General features: G+C 54.1%; 9 protein-coding genes across 9 annotated transcripts; 4 read left to right on the top strand and 5 right to left on the bottom strand.

Annotated features, from left to right (window-relative positions):
- Positions 1-11: 11 nt before the first annotated feature.
- Positions 12-825, bottom strand: EV422DRAFT_514109 (uncharacterized protein). The gene is made up of 2 exons (XM_053069216.1): positions 598-825; positions 12-320 (listed from the first exon to the last, which is right to left on the bottom strand). Exons 1-2 carry the CDS (start codon positions 748-750, stop codon positions 177-179), a joined length of 297 nt encoding a protein of 98 aa, XP_052929251.1. The 5' UTR covers positions 751-825; the 3' UTR covers positions 12-176.
- A 143-nt stretch (positions 826-968) lies between these two features.
- Positions 969-3,065, bottom strand: EV422DRAFT_140599 (uncharacterized protein). The gene is made up of 2 exons (XM_053064809.1): positions 1,165-3,065; positions 969-1,121 (listed from the first exon to the last, which is right to left on the bottom strand). The coding sequence occupies exons 1-2, from the start codon at positions 2,788-2,790 to the stop codon at positions 1,101-1,103; spliced, it is 1,647 nt and encodes a 548-aa protein (XP_052929250.1). The 5' UTR covers positions 2,791-3,065; the 3' UTR covers positions 969-1,100.
- A 320-nt stretch (positions 3,066-3,385) lies between these two features.
- On the top strand, positions 3,386-3,826 carry EV422DRAFT_563611 (uncharacterized protein; the record flags this gene model as incomplete). The annotated part of the gene is made up of 1 exon (XM_053072089.1): positions 3,386-3,826. The coding sequence occupies one exon, from the start codon at positions 3,386-3,388 to the stop codon at positions 3,824-3,826; it is 441 nt and encodes a 146-aa protein (XP_052929249.1).
- Positions 3,827-5,074: 1,248 nt separating this feature from the next.
- On the top strand, positions 5,075-7,901 carry EV422DRAFT_140307 (spinocerebellar ataxia type 10 protein domain-containing protein). Its single transcript, XM_053064805.1, has 6 exons — positions 5,075-5,571; positions 5,645-5,955; positions 6,024-6,135; positions 6,204-6,835; positions 6,904-7,218; positions 7,301-7,901. Exons 1-6 carry the CDS (start codon positions 5,231-5,233, stop codon positions 7,669-7,671), a joined length of 2,082 nt encoding a protein of 693 aa, XP_052929248.1. The 5' UTR covers positions 5,075-5,230; the 3' UTR covers positions 7,672-7,901.
- EV422DRAFT_140308 (histidine phosphatase superfamily) lies at positions 7,902-9,760 on the top strand. Its single transcript, XM_053064806.1, has 2 exons — positions 7,902-8,361; positions 8,440-9,760. The coding sequence occupies exons 1-2, from the start codon at positions 8,131-8,133 to the stop codon at positions 9,616-9,618; spliced, it is 1,410 nt and encodes a 469-aa protein (XP_052929247.1). The 5' UTR covers positions 7,902-8,130; the 3' UTR covers positions 9,619-9,760.
- Positions 9,761-9,926: 166 nt separating this feature from the next.
- Positions 9,927-10,848, bottom strand: EV422DRAFT_491904 (ChaC-like protein-domain-containing protein; the record flags this gene model as incomplete). Its single annotated transcript, XM_053067569.1, has 3 exons — positions 9,927-10,153; positions 10,228-10,692; positions 10,785-10,848. The coding sequence occupies 3 exons, from the start codon at positions 10,846-10,848 to the stop codon at positions 9,927-9,929; spliced, it is 756 nt and encodes a 251-aa protein (XP_052929246.1).
- A 659-nt stretch (positions 10,849-11,507) lies between these two features.
- Positions 11,508-13,511, top strand: EV422DRAFT_491924 (Sac phosphatase domain-containing protein; the record flags this gene model as incomplete). The annotated part of the gene is made up of 5 exons (XM_053067570.1): positions 11,508-12,377; positions 12,442-12,590; positions 12,662-12,760; positions 12,834-13,042; positions 13,135-13,511. 5 exons carry the CDS (start codon positions 11,508-11,510, stop codon positions 13,509-13,511), a joined length of 1,704 nt encoding a protein of 567 aa, XP_052929245.1.
- Positions 13,512-14,169: 658 nt separating this feature from the next.
- EV422DRAFT_140354 (senescence-associated protein-domain-containing protein) lies at positions 14,170-16,053 on the bottom strand. Its single transcript, XM_053064808.1, has 2 exons — positions 15,000-16,053; positions 14,170-14,910 (listed from the first exon to the last, which is right to left on the bottom strand). Exons 1-2 carry the CDS (start codon positions 15,768-15,770, stop codon positions 14,326-14,328), a joined length of 1,356 nt encoding a protein of 451 aa, XP_052929244.1. The 5' UTR covers positions 15,771-16,053; the 3' UTR covers positions 14,170-14,325.
- An 831-nt stretch (positions 16,054-16,884) lies between these two features.
- Positions 16,885-18,762, bottom strand: EV422DRAFT_491423 (uncharacterized protein; the record flags this gene model as incomplete). Its single annotated transcript, XM_053067532.1, has 6 exons — positions 16,885-16,944; positions 17,018-17,141; positions 17,217-17,419; positions 17,490-17,692; positions 17,775-18,191; positions 18,357-18,762. Coding segments are annotated over 6 exons (1,413 nt in total), but the record flags the coding sequence as incomplete, so codon positions are not given.
- Between the last annotated feature and the right edge of the window lie 260 nt (positions 18,763-19,022).

The raw sequence follows: 19,022 nt of genomic DNA, 5'->3' as shown, positions 1-19,022 counted from the left end.
ACCTTCCCTGGGTTCTGCATCTCGAGCAATCCGCAACACAAGGTAAGATCCGTCCTCCCTGCTCGCCCTTCTCCCTCAATATCTTGCACAGGAGGAGACAAGGTTCTGCAATGCTGAGCCGCCTTTATCTGGTCCTCGGGCTGGGTTCGGCGGCGCTGTAGATTAACCAACACACATCACATATCTGATGCTATTTCGCGCTCTTCGTGAGTTGGGAAGACTGTGGTGTCATTATGCTTATTATAAGTCTCCTTCTTCACCCTCAGTGTCGCAGGCGCTCTATCGTTCAAGTTGATGGAATCCATCGCCGCATATCCAAGGTAAGCCCGATATCCCTTCCCATCCTTATTCCCGTGGACGAGCAGTGGACGCGACCGCCGTGAAAGTTGCTGTACTTGATGACAAACTCCAACGCATCCAGAGCTCTCAATTCGACAACCGTCTTGGTTCGTCTTTGAGCGAAGAGGGTAGCAATATAGTCATAGTTACACTGATACGTACATATGCACTTTCACGGTGGAATGGTGTCTGTTCACGCCGCCTGAATATATGTTCAAGCATTTACTGATTACGATGTGTTCTTTCCTGATCACTCAGATATCGGCAATCACTGCCATTCCCAACATGTGCTTCAGGGAATGACAAGGAAGAGCCGGGATGCGGCGCGGACAAACACTTGGGATCAGGGACGGGAACAGGGGACTGCATGGTACTCAGGAGGGACGTAGTGCAGAGCAGGAGAGTGTGCATTGTTCGGGTGGTCTGCGGATGTAAAAAGGAACCTTCTTTGTATGTAACTGCAAATATATGTTATACCCGTAATCATTTGATGCTGTTTGCCGTGTGCGTGCACAGAGGACCGGAAATGGAATCTCTTTGTTGCAAAGCCGTCGGAGTTCTACAAACATAGGCCGCAGAAGCTCCATCATCTAGTTCAGAAACAGGCAGGACACCTGATCGAGTGGACCGTGGGAACATACTCGTTCAATAATGATATGCAAAATTGTTCATAAACTCACAAGAGGAAAATACAATGCCGAAAAGACAAGAAAAATGTATACCGTTCTACGGGAGAAAGAAGGGCACGAGATGGGACTGTTTTACGGAAAGTTCAATCCCACCTCCATGGTGGAGCCAAGCACCCTAATCATCTTCCACATCGACCTCCATCCCATCGTCCTCGTATTCATCCACTCCCTCCATCCCAGCCGACTCCGATCCGACATCCTCCTCGCCCGAGAAATCGCCAATCTCGCTCTCAGGTAATCCCACACTCCCAGCCGGGCTCCCATTCGCAAGAGCCGGGGCCACAATCCCTTCGACATCCTCCGGGTGCGTAAACGTCTTCTTATGGTACCTCAACCCTGCAGCAGTGCTGTACTGCTTCGGGCATTTTGGGCAAGCGTAGAAATCCGGTTTGGTCCGCGCAACACGGACGGGCGGTTGACGTGGTATGCTCGCCATCTTGTGGAAGTTGCGTAGGTGGTACCGCAACCCGGCGCCCGTGCCGTACGTCTTGGTGCAATCCTTGACGAAACAGCGATATATGCGCGGGCCTGTCGGCGTCCCTTGCTTTGCGACTGGAAGTTGGCTCGTCGGGACAGAGGTTTTGGGAATGGGAGAGGATATTGCGCGTTGGTGCTGGTGCCGGGGGGCGCTTTTGGCGGCTCGCTGATTGGGTTGGGGTTGGGGGATGTTGTCGTCCATCACGCGGTGAGGCGGATTGTGCGCTGGTGCATCACTCAAAGGTACACCCAAAGGTGCATTGGCGTATTGGAACATCCGCTCAGTGAACGACGGTTCGTCGGGGTGATAAGTTTCTGTCAGATTGTCTGTCGGCGGGTTATTTTCGCCGGCCTGCCCATACCCGGTTTGATGATAACTGGTTTGATGCTCATCGCCATTTCCGGCGAACGTCTCCTCTTCTTCTGACACAGCCCCATACTGCCCAGGCCCACCGCTATGGATGGTGTACATGTTTGTGGTTACCGGCGAAGTTGGGTATGGCAGCGTAGGCGGGTGGCGATAATGGGAGGGATCCCCGCCGCTATGCGTAGAGCTTGACGCGGAAAACGGCGGGGTGGGCAAAGGCGCCAGGCGATGGCCTTGCTGCCCGTCGTTCCTCCGAGGTGGTTCGGATAGTTTGACAAATACTCTGGAATAAGTCGGCTGCTTTTGCGAGTTCTGCTGTTGCTGCTGCTGCTGTTCCAGCTGCTTGTTCTGCCGCTGCTGTTTCTTATACTGCAAATACTTCTGTTGTTGCTGTTGCTGAAAATGGGCTCCCAGGATATCCTCAAATGTGTTAAACACAGGGGTCGGAAGAGATGGTAGGCCAGTCCCTGTCGGAGAAGGCTGGTAGCCTGAAGCATGCACATTGAATCCCGTAGTGGAATTGATGCTCTCATTACTCCCTTTTCGTGATCCCGCATTTTGATATCCGGAACTGCTATAATCAACATATTCGGTTCCCCCACTTCCGAAAAGGTGGTGATTGGGATGGTTCGTCGAAAACGGCGAGTCAACCTGCATATTCTCAGCCGATTCCTGGCTGCGAAATTGTAGTAGTTGGCTGGACCCTAAAAGCGACAGATGGCTCATCTGCTGCTGACTATTATTGCCTCCGAACTGTGACGGTGGCGGTATGGGATATTGCGGCAAGAATAAGTCGGAGGGGGATAGCGGGTACGCTGACCGCGGCATGGAAAGCATGGGGTCCGACTGGCTGCGTTGGAACGGGTAGCTGACGGCCTCGGTGTGACGTTGTCGAGCCTCATACTGCTCGGCTGCCATTGTGGATATACTTGGTCGTAAGAAGTGTATTGCACGAGATTTCAGGCGTGAGATTTCGACTCAGAATTCGGGGCTTCGCAGCCGTTTCCCAGTTCAAACCCGTTCCATTAGAGAGACTATGAACCTGAAAACGTGCCCTCGTCTCGCACGCTTCGTCATTCCACGTGCGATACCTAAAAATAGACATGGCCCAACTTGGGTCCCCAAGTGCCGGCGGCTCGCCAACAGAACCACCACCACCACAAACCTGGCCGGACCCGCGAGGGCGATTGACTCTTGACATCTACGTTGTCCGGCGATGGTTCGCACTCGGTCTTGTCACTTCCGCTCGATGAGTGCGTGATGATCTCAGAGCAAATTCGGGCGACATGCTGAATTGGTTTGCAGGTCGTCCCCTCGAGAGCACGTGACGTGACATCAGGATTTCCCAAGGCTCCCAAGGAACAGCTCAGCTGCCTTTCAAGTTTCAACTTCTCCTCCTGTCCATCACTCTGCAGTGGAAAACATCGCTCAACAAACGATCTTTCAAGCCAAAGCAGTCGTCGGGACAATGGCGTTGTCAACGGCATCTACACAAGCACCAGATGTGACCACTATGCTGGGCATCAGCCTCGACTCCCAAGCCTTCCGCGACCATCTGGACCGGATTCATCCACCGGACCAGCGCTTCCCTTGCAGCACAAAAACCTTCCCAGGGACTCTCTTCCACAACTACACCACGTTGGGCATAAGCTACAGCTTCGACGAGAAGCAGACAGGGGGCGATCTTGTCCTGGCTGCCATTCATCTCTACAACGACGGCATTTCGGGCTACTCGAGATACGCCTTGGAAGACGTATTTCCGTTACCCTACGGTTTACGGATGGATCTGACGGGGCAGGAAATTGTTGCGCTCCTTGATGAACCCACGAGCAAGGAGAAGTACCCGAAGTGCTGCGTTGTTTATGACAATCTAGGGATTCAGATAGACCTCGCGGCGAAGGATTGGGAAGATCCGAACTGCAAAATCGAGTGCTTTACCGTCTATTCGACATGAGGATATCGTCGGGCGGAAAGCTGAATTGGGCTCGCACGCTGCACCGCACACGCTTCCATCCAAATGATTAAGGATTCGGCGTATTATTTTCGGCGTTTACCCCTGGGCGGCGTCGGCGTTGTCACCACCGAGGCATCCCGATTAGTAATATTTTCGGTTTGGCTGCTATCGAACCGTTCGCTGGTCCCGACTCCGCGACTCCTTGCAGCTCATTCTAGGTTCGTTATAGCAGGTGGATTATGACCCATCGCTGAACTCTGCCTGATGACGAAAGCCATGTGGTTTGGAGACGCCAGCAAGTGCTCACGTATTGGCACGTATGGCATATGGCAAATCCCTCAATCAAAACTCCTACGTCCCTTACCCTATCGGGTGGATTTGGCACCACGCCCAGTGCCGGGCGACCATGCATGAGCACATTGGTGCGATGGCCCGGTCTTTCTCATCGCTCCGAAGCGGCCAATAGTTCTCCTGTTGTCATCACACTGATTAATATAGTATATCCAGTATTTTACTCGATAGTCGATACACGAATGTGCGTGGTACATGGAGTATGTATGTACAGTCACCTCGCAAAATTCTGTGCCCCCCCTCTAATTGAAATCAATATTGGTCACTCACATGAATTTGGCGTCGCGGCAGTCGCTGATTTATTTCAGGGGGGGTACAGAGTTTTGCGAGGTGACTGTATGTACGTTCTATCATTGATCGGACGCCTGATTCCGATTTGATTTTGAACTTCCTCTTCCGTATTCCAGTCGAGAAAAGGAGTGAATAAAATTTGACAGTTCCGTGCAGAGAAATAGCTGACATTCCAACTGAGCCGGCAGCCTGGACTCGGTCTGGAAAGCACCAACAATCGTTGTGATTGTCATCCTTGCCTCATGGTGGTGAATTATGAATTTGAAGAGAGACGAGAGCTGCCGCGGAACTCCCGAGTACCGTACAGTACAATAATCATTACAATATGGATTACCAATGCAGCCCGTCTTTTTGCGCAAAGCCCGACTGGAGGTGGAGGTTCGACATAGCCCCTGCGACAACAATAACAAGCGACCCCCGCCCGCAGTATCCACTTTCAACGGTCTCATATCTATACAAGCGTCTCTTGACAAGGTCCCCCCGTTTACTCGCTGTCGACGCCAGAACTTCGGACTCAATTGCGCATTTTTCCGTGTCTGAGAGGGAAGAGTGCCAATTCTATCGCCGTACCCAGAGTTCGCACTGGGACATCAACTCCACGCTCAGTGACACTGGATCCCTCGTTCTCGACAGTGGCTTCAAGAGTTGCGAGCAACCTCAATACCGGCTATCCTTGGTATAGGGCTTGCGTCGCCAAATTCAGTTTGGGAGTCTCTCGGAGTCTTCCGCCACCACGTTTTTTCTTCTTGCCGCTTCGGCGTAATGGCCGCTGAAGAGGTCTGTATGGCCCCTTCTTTATCAGGAGTAGAGGGCACAGACACGATACACTTGGAGCAACGGAGCAACGACAGCTCCGCTGCGACAGAAAACCAACAACAATGCACACCGGTGCCGGCGCCAATAAAGGCGACGGCATGCACGTACACTCCGGAAGATCTGGAAGGATTACCAGAACTGGCGGTCCGCCTATTGACCGCTTGGAGGCCTCTTCTCGAGAGGATCAACGCGGGATGCTCGGCACCGCCAGCTTATGAGCACCTTGCTGAGGCGACAGCTGTTGTCGACTCTGTCGCGAAGGAGCTTGCAAAGGACGTGGAGCTGAGGTAAATGATTCAACGTGCGCATATGGCGTTTGTGTGCTGCGTACTCACCTCCCTCCTCTGTCTCTGCTACCAGACAACAAATCGCTCAAACTCCGTATATGTGGGAGTCGCTGCGGACAGCGCTGATCTTCACGCGCAACCATCTCTTCTGCGTGTTTGGAGTTGGAAAGACGGGAGTGGCCTGCCCGAAGCGTGCCGAGCGTGCTGTAGATCTCGCGACAGCCCATTTCCAGCTCGTCAGGAACCTTTGTGCCCAGGTCCGCTCAAACCAACAGGATGCCTGGGAACAAGGCTTCTATGAGCCAATGGAGGAGATCATCTCGTACCTCTGCAGCTGGCTGATGTGCATGAAGAAGGGATGCTGTATCAACATGCGGGAAAGAGGTACGTTACTGGTTGACTGTGGCCTACTGATGTGATGTGAGTATTAAGCTGACTCGATCGTCCTGTAGTGGCGAAATGCGTCAGCATGGGAACGCAAATGTTGGCCAACATGATGACCGGCAATCCCGATGTGCAAGACAAGCTCTGGCCGCGCTACTTCACGGAGTCCGACCTTCTTCTGTACGCAAAGCATTATTGTCGCACCGTATACCGTCCGATCCGCAACTAATCTGCACCATCTCACACAGGCAGCTAATCAACACTGCCGATGTCCATCAACTGACCTACGTGCTGATTTGCATTTTGAACTGCACCATGATGTGTCGCGACCGGTGCATGTACGTTATCGGAACCGCCATCGGCCGCGATCTGCTCAAGGTCCTCCTGGACAAGGCCGAGCAGCTGGCAACCGTGAACTGCAACGCATTCGACTACGTCTACGCAATCTTCCGGAACATGATTGAGCTCGATATGACTCCCAACATCATGCATGCACTATGCCATGGGCGCGATCCGAATCGAAAGCACGTTCTGTTCCAGCAGCACATCACATACCTCCGTCTCCTGGATGGTCTGATTGATGCGCAGCCGCACTGCGACTCACATGACCATTCCCCACCGTCGGTCATGCCAATCGATTTAGGGATCGATACGTTGGTCCTTCTGGTAGTCGTCCTACGCAAGACGGTCGATGCCGTGCGTAGGAACTTGGAAGAGGTCAAGGACCTGACGGTGATCAATGAAGCGCCGCGATCAGTATTCGGGCTTGACCTAGAGGGCATTGCTCTCCTTTTGCATTGCATAGGTCGCGTCGCGTCGGAACTCGGACCGGATGCCAAGATTAAGCTTATGAATGCCCATCTTGGGAAATCGTTAATAGGTATGGTCCCCGCATTATTGCTTGATCACCCAATTCAAATCAAGTTGCTGACTCTCTCCTGTCTGTAGACCTCATGCACTTCCTGAACAGCGTACAACCGCGCTCAACCATTAAAACGTTGCCTCCTACCCGTCAAAACGTGTCGAGTCAAAGCAGCTCTCACGCGAGCACGCCTACCGCCTCATCACCCACTCCACCCTCCACACCTCCCATGGTCGCCCAGCAGGAGCCTACCCAATCTCCGTTCTTCATGCTCAAATGCGATGTGATCAAGATCATATCAAACTTGAGTTACGAGGCAAAAGAGGTCCAAGACGCTTTCAGATTGTTTGGAGGCGTTGAAGCCGTGCTTAGCCAGTGTGCGATCGATGATGACAACCCCTGTAAGTACTGGGGCTATCTCCGACAGCGGAGGCCGCATCCTTGGTTCGGATTCTTATTTGGAAATTCCCTTCTCTCGCACAGTCATCAAAGAGCAATCCATTCTCGCCCTCCGCAATCTCCTGGACGGCAACCCCGCAAACCAAGCTCTTGTTGCCTCCTTACGGCCTCAAGGCATCGAACCGTCATCGCAACGCATCCTCGCCGAAGCAAACCTCTCCGCCCGCGTTGACGACGCCACTGGTAAAGTGCGGGTGGGTCCAGCTGCAAGTGACACGCGTTCGCTACCTCCAGTGAACTTCTCTCAACATCGGGCTACCAGCCGGATCGAGTCGCAGGACACTCGACCTGCTAGTCGGGTTGAGTCGCTCGACACGGACGAGAGCGTCGATGGGGATGATTACGTTGCGGAGATGACTCGGCAAGGGGCCAGGGTGGTTGAGATCGAGTTGTGAACAAAGATTCCAACCGCCCGTCATATCTACCCCATGCGATGTCTGAACCCATCAATCACCAAACGGCTTCGTACGTCAGGATCCTGGCGGTCACCACTATTCGTCTCAGTTTTGCCCCCCATTTGGAGGTTCTTCCCTTATCCTCTCTGCTATACCAAGTTTACTGTCACAGTGTAGTCGCAAAGTTGCGGTTAATTTCCCTGCGTATGTCGCCCTTACCCTTCCGCGTTCCTCCCCAACATTCGGGGACCCCTTTTTCCCGTCCTTCCTAATAGGAACTTGTAATAGGAACTTGTACATTTTGAGGTTTTGAGGGTGCATAAAACGTTCTTTGGTTGACGGTATACATCGGGCTTTGCGTTGCCTCTCAGCGGTCATACGTGAGAACGTTTCGTGTATTCTCAGGTTCCCAGCATCAAAATATAGCTTGGCACGAAAACTCCTTTAGGCGATTAAACCATGACCAGGAGTGTCGTTTCACGGGCGTCGTCCTCCCCATGGCGGCGTTTCATCTTCGGTAGCTTCGCCGCGTTCCTGATCATATGGGCCAACACCGGGCGGACACGTCGGCGAGATGGACCGGTTGACATCGGTGCGGGAGATGGTTGGAGCTTGCTGCGACCGAAGGAGTATCCGGAGGGCTACGACTACTGTCGGGCCAAATATTTGGGAGCCGAAGGATATCGAAGCGTAGGTGACTTTGCAGAAAGCCGTATGTCCAACACACCGTCGCTCATCGGTACTTTCTTCCACTCTTCCCACCCACAGCTCTCAAAAACACATAACCTCCAAACCCTCCACATCATAACCCGCCACGGCGACCGCACCCCCGCCCTCCCATTCCCCGACACACCCAACTCACCCCCCACATGGGTCAACGCCTGCCCACCCACCGAGTACGCGCATCTCACGCCCTCCGAGCGCGGGTTCCTCAAAACGCTCTCTCTAGGCGACGATGACGACGAAAAGGAGTATTGGGCAGGACGCTGCAATCTCGGCCAGCTGACGTACCGGGGGATCGAGCAGATGAAGGATGTAGGGAGGGCTGTGAGGGAGGTGTATTTGACAGGGAGGGTGGAGTGGGAGGGTGGGAAGACGCCTGGTTTGGAGGAGGCGAGGTTCCGGAGCACGGATGTGTGGCGGACAGTCCAGTCTGCCCAGTACTTTGTGAATGAGTTGTTTCCGGTGGGGAACGCTTCGTCGGTGGGGGAACAGCAGCCCGTGCCGTTGGAGATCCGGCCGCGGCCGATTGATGCTCTGGGTCTAAGGTTGGGCAGTGCGGATCTTCGAGCATTGTATCGGAAGACCCGAGCGCACGACAGGGCGTTCCTTGCGTACCACCAATTATCGACCCAGTTTGCGGCGCATATGAACGATGCCGTGCAGGCGGACTACGAGTATTCTTTGGAGAGCTGGTTCGACTTGTTGCAGACTAGGGGATGTCATGGGTACGAGCTTCCCTGTGCGGCTGGAAAGGACACGTGTCTTATCGCCAGGGATGTCGAGAGCACCGTCTGGTTGGCGCATGAATGGTTGCGGTTGGAGTATGATACCCAGATGGGAGACAGACGGAAGGAGTCCGTGATGCGAATCGGGCCATTGGTGCGCGAGATTCTGAGCAAGCGACGGTCTGACACGAGGATACATCATTATTCCGCGCACGACACGACACTGTCGGGTTTACTTGCTGTTCTTGCGTCTGGTAGTCATACACTAAAGTTGCAACAGGCAGCACACGCGTGGCCGCCATATGCTTCGATGTTAGTGATTGAGGTGTGGAAGCCGAAAGAAGAGAGTTTGAGTAATGACGGGGGCGATGGGGAAGGGTTGGACGTGCGGATACTGTATAATGGTGAAGTTATGCCGTGGCTTATCAATGGAGAGGTAAAGGAGGTGATTGCATGGTCCAAACTACGTTCGCCTCTGGCTGATTGGTTGGACGCATAGATTAGAACGTCAGAATAGGAGTGAGGATGTATTGGAGAGCTGCTGTGCATGTTTAGCTAGCGTGTGTACTATCCTAGGCGCTCAATTAGGCGCTGCTGTAAGATATCATAACCAGGACACCTGTCTGAGAGCAAGCGCTACGGACGTCCCGCGACAACATTTGTTTTTATTTGACATTCATTGTCTACATACATGCGAAAGATGAGATTCGGCTTCTTCATGTCCAAAATTGAGACCGTCACAGCTAAGAGTTCACTAGGTTACAAGTGTGTGACAGTACGCTTCTTTCACCAAGTCCCGGCTACACTTCAGTTCTCCTCCGCAAGCTTATTCTCATCGACCAGCAAAAGCTCTGAGAGAATGTGCAAGTGCGAATTGAGCTCCATGAACTTGGCCTCATCACCCGGATTGATGGGCGGAATCGGCGTTCCCAAGCGTTTCAAATGTTCGATAACTAGCGGTTCCAATGCGTTCAAGTGCATGTCTGGTGTTTCTGGTGCTAGTATCCGCATAGATCTGCTCAATCCCAAGAAATCTGTAGAGGAGGGGTCCCTGTAAGCATCAGGCAGATACAGTGCGAGTTGATAACGAATCCAAGGGTCTCCATACATTCGGCATTGTGGCCACTTGGACCTTCCGTGACTGCAATCTGGAGCGCCAGTTTCTCAACTTCAGTCGGCCCCAAGAAGCTGTCGTTGTTCGAGGTCGCGATGTACACCCTCGCCTTGACAACTGGGCGTGGGTTTCCGGTTTCTTTATCCGTGACGGTGGGATGATAGACGTGCGTTGTGACGCAGTCGTACCCATCCTTTTCGCGATGGTCCAGATGCGCCAGGACTTCCTCTACTTTATCCGCCGCAATCTTGTACGCCACACCCCAACATACCGCGTCGTCGACATGCTTGGGGCCGTGTGGATCATGGCCCTTATAACAGCGTTCCCATTCGTCGAAAGGCACCAGTGTCACGACGCGGCCGGGAGCTTCGGGTGTTCCGCGATGGTCCGTGCTTCCTTGCCAGAACCGGCGTACGAAGCCCTTTACGAAACCGGGAAAGCGGGCTTCATATGGGAAGTCTGATTTGGAAAAGTGGAATGAACGCTCAGCACCGCTGTTCTGTATGTTCCGAGGCGACATATAACGCAGGAGGGCGATATCACCGAGTTACCTACTTTCCAGCACAGGGAGCCGTAGCCGAAGACCCAGCGAGTGCCTATGTCGTCTTCACCCATCCTCTGCAACTCCGACGCTGGCAGCTGAGTTGAATTTAGGTTGAGGGGGAAACGGTTGCGAGCAGGCCAAAACGTGCATGTGCAACGTGAGAGGCGAAAGGAGACGCGTGGGGGCTCTCGCGTTGATGTTGACCTTGCCTGCCTTCCAGCGTCAGAGGTGCGACGGGCGTCAGAAGACTCGGAAGGCTTCACAATTCAGCGGCAAGCCCTTGCAGGTCAGCAAGCACATCCTGGCGCTTCCATATACTCGGCCTTCACGTAGACGCTCTGCTATTGAGGAAGAACGCCTCCGTTCTTCATGTAGGTCTTCTTCCTGTATGTATTCGTTCACCATCGCTGAGAAAGTAACACTTTCGCTCAGAGGGTCCTTCCGACACCGGAGTGTAGCAGCGCTCACCGTGGCGCACAACGTAGCGTCGTCCCTTCTGCGGCTTTGTTCTAGACTATCATATTGCCCGGCTGCGGTCCCGCCGTTTCGCCGTTGCGGTTTCTTCAGAACGTTGGGCTCTCAGATTCACGCATCCCGAAGCTTCGGGAGGCGGGCCTCGGCTACACAAACAGCTGGAAGACCCACTGCATCGTACGCGGCGGGATTCTCCTTACCGCTTCCAGCGAACGATCATAACTGGTCCGTTGTGCAGCAGGCACCATCGCCCAACATGGTCTACAGTTCATTGAATCTGTACATCTCGAGCGAGACGTTCACGTTCGAGCCTGTATATCAGAACCCGTCGGTGCGAAGGGAGACTTTGGTGATTAACCGCATCGATGGGTCATTGAATCTGAACGCCCCGCCAGCGCCGACACTGCGACAGGAGGAAGTCATCAGCATCCATGGGCTGTTGGGTGTAATCAAGTTGAACGCCGGCGACCATATTGTTGTTATCACGGGGCGTGAGAGGATTGGGAAGATATCCGGCCATGAGGTCTACAAGCTCACTGGACATAAGACCATCCCAGTCCAGCGAAGTAGATTGCATCTCTCCGAGCAGCAGATTCAAGACGATGTCAACTATGTCTTCATGCTCGACACGCTTCTTGGTGCCGGCTACTTCTACTTTTCGTACACCTTTGACCTCACGAACTCAGCACAGCGAACAAGCAAACAGGCAGCCAAAGAGCGGCCTCTTTGGGCTACAGCAGATGAGCGGTTCTTCTGGAATCGCTATATGCAAAGGAGGCTGATAGAGATGAGCACGTCACGACCTGACCACGACCTCAGCAACTTTATTCTTCCCATCATGTGTGGATTCATAGAGCTCAAAGACATCTCCGTGAACAACCGTCGCCTAACATTCGGTCTCATCACGCGCCGATCACACCATCGAGCTGGAACTCGATACCATTCGCGCGGGGTCGACGACAACGGCAACGTTTCGAATTACGTTGAGACTGAGCAGATTGTTGTCACGGAAGCCGGGGACAAGACGTCGTATGTGCAGACGCGTGGGTCGATACCGCTCTATTGGAAGCAGACGGCAAACATTAGATACCAGCCGAAATTGGAAGTTGTGCCGGATCCGAAGACGGTAGAGTGGCAGCTTCATTGGAAATGCGATTGGCGCCAGTAGCATCATTGACGCGTTTCAGTAGGCCGCGTCTTTCAAGAAGCATTTCGATGAGCAGCTGCGGTTGTATAACCGCCAGATCGTGGTGAACTTGATCAACAAGAAAGGATATGAGCACCCGCTTGGGATAGCGTTTGCGAGTGCCATCCAAAGGCTGAATGAGCCACGCATCAGGTAAGTTCCCACACAAAGAGTCCCGTCTCTTCGAGAGGGGTACAGCAGGAGTGAACAGCTCTCGTCGACAGATACGTCCATTTCGACTTTCATCACGAGTGCCGAAACATGCGATGGGACCGCATCTCCGTGCTCCTCGAGGACATCCGGCCCGAGCTGGAAGCTCAAGGGTAATAGTTGCTACCACATTCCCTTTACGACTCGGGCAAATGACGCTGACCAACCAGTCCATTCACGGAACAGCTACTTCAAGCAAGACGCCAAAGGCGCCGTACTGAAGCAGCAAGACTCGGTCGTGCGCACCAACTGCATGGACTGCTTGGACAGGACCAATGTAGTGCAGAGCGTGCTGGCTCGCAATTCGCTCAAGCAGCAGTTTGTGGAGCTAGGGATTTTGCCGCCTGGTGGGAAGGTGGAGGATGCTGTGGAATTTGAAAGGGTTTTCAAGCATAGTATGTATCAAAGTTGCTGGCTGATTACTCATCCTTATCATGCGACCCTCGATGAAAGACAAAAGGAACTTATTGGTGTCGTTGCGTGGCAGTCTGGGCCGACAACGCCGACGAAGTTAGCCGGCAATACAGCGGCACCGGTGCCCTTAAAACGGACTTTACGCGCGGTGGGAAACGCACGCGGGCCGGCGCGCTGCAGGATTTCCGAAACTCGGCTGTTCGGTACTTCAAGAACAATTTCCTTGATGGGTCTCGGCAGGTGTGCATCTGTCGCGTCTGGTGGCGATTTGTGCGGTTTGTGAGCGACTGTCGTTGTTTCTTACACATGCATCCTCTCTGGAACGTTTTACAGGATGCATTCAATCTCATGCTGGGAGTATATGAGGTGAACCCGACCGTGGTCTCGCCGTTTTTGCAGCAAGAGCGGCCTATTCGGTATCTCGTGGTATGGGCTTTTCTTTCGTGTTGAATGCCGGCGAAGGACGGAGAAGTCTTCGCAATGTGTGGTTGCGAAGGGAATGGCTGTGCATGTGTGCTGGATTGACCCCCCTTGTCTTTTAGCTACCGCTTGGTATTGTGGGCAGCATCTTCATGATCTTGCTGATCTTCTTGACTACTTCATGTGAGTATTTCGCGCGGCTCGCAACATGTAAAAGCGGTGCCCACACGAGAAACTCACATTGTTCCATCCCACATCAGACTCGGCCTCCTACAAATTCCTCATGAGCTCCATGTGCATCGCAATCATGGGCGCCTGCCTTAAACTCATCACCCACTACGGCTCCGACTACGTGGACGTGCCGCGCCTCGCCGCCAAAATCGTCGCTGAGGCCGCCGCTGTCGACACCCAAACATACGAGATGCAGCCGCTTTCGGGTGGCCCCGCCCAGCCGCCGGGCGAGAGGCCCGGCGAGTCGGCGAGGGTGATGTCGGAGGACGTGAGGGAGCATAGACGGCAGAAGGAGACTTAAGAATTCAGACTCTTGTTCGGTCGTGGCTCACGGATCCGTAGACACTGGACTGGCGCGATTCTCTTCACTGCCTGGCAAAACTTTGTCGCCCAGACTGTCGCATTTTGGAACCATATTTATTGGAGCCGTGTTCCTCTAATGCCCCGAAGGGTTGGATAACTTCTGAGAAGGATTCAGTTCCTTATCCATTTTGGCATTTAAGGGTGTGGGGACGCGAATCAGTTTTGGGAATGTCTATCCACATTTGTACTAATCACAGGGAGCGTCCTCTACCTATGTCCTACAAGTTGTGATTCCGGGCGTAAAATCCTCTCACTTTTTCCCGAACGGCGATTGACTCGATTTCGATGCAGGTGCATACCCGCCGCTACTACTAGGTCCAGGGGTCGGTGAATGAGCAATGGTCGGCCCATTGTTCGCACCACCCAGACTGACAACACGACCATCCTTCAGCTTGACGTTCGTGATGGCGCCCTTTGCGGCCTTTTTCAAGAACGCGCGCCGACCAATCCCCTTGGCATCAAAGTACATGAGCCCGACGTGTCCCACTGCCCCCAAGCTCGTGCGCACTGCGTCGCCCGCTTCTGTTCCATAGCGGTGCTGAACGAGGCCGGAGGTGGCTTCAACTGTATCCGCGTACAGCGACTTGCCCGCGTCCGCCGCAGCATCCAGGACGGTGCTGACGGCGTGCACGGTGTTCTTCAGCAGGTCCCATGAAGCCGAGTGGGTGCGGTAATCGCCGTTGGGCGAGGCGGCTTTCGTGGCGGATTGGGCTACCTTTTGGCCCGCGGAGACGGCGATTCCGGCGATGGTTTCAGCGGCTCGGCGAGTCAGGTTAGCGGTTTGTTGGGTGCCCTTGTGGAACTTGTCGATGTTGTCTTTCGTGCTTTGGCTGGGCTGTTGGACGAAAGGACGAGGATGAGCCAACTTCGATCATAATGAATGTGATGACACAGAAAAGTTCCTTGCTCCCTCCCTGTCCTTACCGTCCATGGCGTTGAAGCAACAGGAATCATGGTCTTCAACGCACTCGCTCCACTCTTCACAGCCTTCCCCAGCGCCGAAGATCCCACAATCAGACCGGTGGACACATAGGTCCCTGTCTTGACGACCGTCGACGATGCGTCCCGGATAACCTTCACCCTGACCGTGACCCGCTCATCCCGGTGCTGCTGATCCAGGTCCACGACGGGCAAACTATCAATCTCAATGACAGCGGATTCGTTGTCGCCGTATGTAATTGGTCCCCCGCCGTCTGCGTTCTTCAGGTCCACACCCTCTGCGACCACCCCCACGACGTCACCCTTCTCATCGACAAGGGCGAGACTGTTTTTGTGGTGGGTGTCGGTTGCGGTGGCTGGGCCGTACGTCGCGTCGGCGCCGCCAGGTTGCGGGAACGGCGTGTAGGCTGGGGCGGGACCGAGGAAGAGGGTCTCGAACACGGCAAGGGAGGTCGGTTCCGGGTTATTGAAGTCGACGCGGAGGTTCGCTGAGCCTGGTGGGAACACATATTCGGAGCCGTCCGTAGTACGTTTCAAGCGGGCCTCAGCAGGCAAGTGGATTGTGAATGTTCCGGGCTGGGGTTTGTCGGCTTGGGTATCGGCCGGGAGGGCCAGGCGCCAGTCGGGACCTACGAGGAAGATGTTGCCAACGGTGTCCTGCTCGACGCTCAGGGTCCCTCGGCCGAACTGGGAAGGAGGGCCGCCGTTCAGCGGCACGATTGTGATGGCGGCATCGTGGAAGGTGAGGGCGGACATGACGAGACAACTGGAAACGGAGCTTGTGACGAATCTCTGTTGCTGGCTTTTCGAGTGTCGTCCGGTTCTTCTATGGACGTTAATATAGGGTCAGCACTATGTAGATCTTAGAGTGGAGTGCGTGGGAAACCAGCGGCGATGTTGAAGGTTTGAAGCTGTTTGAAGGAAGCCAAGCGCCAAGGCCTCCTCCTCGCTCTCCTTTCCGGCGCGTCGTCATCCTCCACGTCTCGTCTCAATCGGAAAGACGCCTGCGTGGCTTTCTTCCATGCGTGTAAGAAAGTATAATCCGTATCAATAGTCTTCACGAGCCTCATCGTCTGCTGTTCACAAAGCACTATGAGATCCCAGAAGTACAATAAGATACAAAAAAATGAGGTGGAAGGGACCACGTGTGAGAAAGAAATCAGCCCATTGTTTCCAAGCAGTCGACCAAATTCTCCCCACCAAATCAGTTCAAATGTTAAGACGTGCCGCCCACGGTCTTCAACAACGGCGTCGTCTCATCCTCTCCCCCTTGCTTCCGCGCTATCGTTTCGTCCTCCCCATTCACATGCTCCCGCTCGTCGCCCGCCACAGAACTCCCCGCTATCGAGCTCGGCGCAGACGCAGTCCCCATCACGCCGCGACTCTTCTTGCGCACAAGCACGCTTCTCGAGTGCCGGTCGCCAGGTACCATCGGCGTCATCGTCCACCCTGCATCCTGTAACCGTTCGTCTCGCGTTGACGCGTCGATCGGCACGCTGAAGTAGTCTACAGAGTCAGGCACCACGCTGTCTTCCACCCCAAACGTCGTCGTCGTTGTCGATGGCGAGTCGGTATCCAAAACAACTGATTTGGGCGTGTTGGGCCCCTTCGCACCACCACTAGCACCACCAGCAGCTGCAGCAGCCGAGTCTGGGCGAGGAGGATTGAGCGGCGTGAGTAATGCCTCCGCATCCATCCGATGTTGATGTTTACCGGAGTTTGAGCCCCGTCGCAGAGGCTTCACACCGTTCATGCCCACTCCCATGCCCAAGGTGCCGCCTGGAGTCTTGACGACCGGCATCGACGTTGATGAACTTCGCCGTGTGATGTTCGTTACTAGCAGCTTGGCTAGCTTTTGAGTTATTGGCGCGCGTTTTACGGGGATCTTGCTGTGCACGTCAATATACTCGTCCGTCTCATCGATGATTTCCTACGTGGTGAGAGAGAGGGAGTGAGGACGAGGAAAGAGGAGACAATGGCTTCGAGACATCATCCCTCCTTACCTCGCCAATAAGCTCCTCGATAACATCCTCCAGTGTGATTACGCCCAAAATCTCCCGTTCAGCCTTCCCATCATCCTCCCGCTCCGTGCTGCCATCCACACGCATGGCAACCGCCGCCATATGACTGCGCAAAAAGAAAAGTGAACGTCAATGTCAGGAAATCAGGCATTCTATTGCTCTGCGGTGGCGTAACACCTACCTCCTGCCCTCCTGGAAGAAATTCAACATATCAAACAGATTTGTTTCGCCATCAATAATGGGCAGATACGTTAATGGCACGTCGCTGATGCGTTTTGCTTTTTCGACGTTGTATCCGATCAGACGCTTGGCGAGGAGAATTGCGATGAGGTTCGAGCGGTCGCCTTGGTAGACGGGGATTCGGCTGTGGCCGCGACTGATCAACTGAGAATCGATGGAATGTAGGAGATTAGCATGATTACGTTTACTTCCTGTAGGCTTCAAGTGTACATACCTCCTTGATCATCTGCACGTCGATAACTTGATTGATCTCCATCATGAACACGTCGTCCAGCGGTGTCATTATCTGCTTTGCGCTCTTATCCTTCAAGTCCAAGACCGCCGAGATGATGCCCACTTCGTCGTGTATGAGGTCTCCGCATGAGCCATTCGATCCTTCTTGGTTCACTTCGTGGATGCGGATCAGCGTCTTGAGTTCTGCGATAGTGATAAAGATGCTCAGTGGTCAATGCCGAGGTGCATGATGGGTAGTATTGGAGCGATCTCAGTCTATACTCACGGGCACGAGCGTAGATTGTCCCCTCCTCGTGTCCAAGTAGCGCATCAAGCAGCTTAGCAATCGGCCACGACAGCGGCGCCATGATCCACATGCACATTTTGACCAGGGGCGCAAAAGCAGCACCCACAGCCAATCCATTCCGTGCGCATATTGCATTCGGAATGATCTCTCCAAACAGCACGACCAGCCCCGTCGAGATGATAATGGCCGCGATCCCGCCTCCAACCAGACTGTCAAACAGGATAGGCAGCGTCTCGTTAATCACCACGTTTCCGAGGAGCAGAGTGGTGAGCACCCAGTGACCGTGTTTGCGCACGGGCTCGATTTTGGCTGCGTAACGCTGTTCCTGTTCGGTGCCGCTGTTGCGAAGGATTTCGAGATTGGTCGTGTCCAGACTCATGATGCCGATTGTCAACCCTGTGTGATTTTATGAGTCAGGGTCAGTATTGACCCCTGCTTTCCGACAAGTGAACGACGTCCTGCTCGCGGCCCGTCGCTGGCATTACGTCCTCTCGCCTTCCCTCCCCCTCCTTCTCGCAAACCTCCCTCCCGGCTCTCCGCATATCACAAACCCAAACTCACCAGCAAAGATTCCACCGATAAGCACCAATACAATCGTCGCCGTGAGGGTATACCAAAACCTCGGCGTAAACGGTTCAATTGTATCATCATGTTTCGAGTTCTTCGCCTCCACTTTAAAGGCTTCCTCAACGGCCAGCCCACCACGCTCACGCTCACGCTCAACTTTCCCCCCACAGATCGCAAAGGCCCCGCTCAAGCATATGCAGAAATTATCACCGTGGCCAAGGGAAAGACTGGCGCAGTGAGGGATAGAAGCGTCAGCGCAAGTGCAGATGGGTGATACTGCGGCGAGGGGTGACGAGGCACCGAGGGGTTGTTGCGGGTTGTGGTGGAGGGGTATTGCTGCTGCGAATGCGGAGAGAGAAAAGAGGAGGACAACGGCGAGGGAGGGTTTCGAGCGACCCATTATCGCTTTCATTTCTAATGAACGCAAGCAAGCCACGCATGATGTGAGAGAGTGCAGCGCACACGCGGAGCCAACCTAGAACTGCACATACCGTATATGCTGCACTACTGACTCTGCCTCAGCGACCTATGAACAGCTTGAACCTCCGTCCGAGAGAGGACGTTTTGGTTAGAAGGTGAAGCGGTTGGCGGAAGGGGGACCCTGGGTGAGGATTCTGAGGAATGACCGCACCGCTGTTGGAAAGGGGGGAAGGACCCCAG

This window comes from Fimicolochytrium jonesii (genome assembly GCF_025526975.1).
Source record: "Fimicolochytrium jonesii strain JEL569 chromosome Unknown EV422scaffold_2, whole genome shotgun sequence".
NCBI classification, from domain to species: Eukaryota; Fungi; Chytridiomycota; class Chytridiomycetes; order Spizellomycetales; family Powellomycetaceae; genus Fimicolochytrium; species Fimicolochytrium jonesii.
Note: the sequence above shows the minus strand (reverse complement) of the source record. Positions and strands in the feature narration are given on the sequence as shown.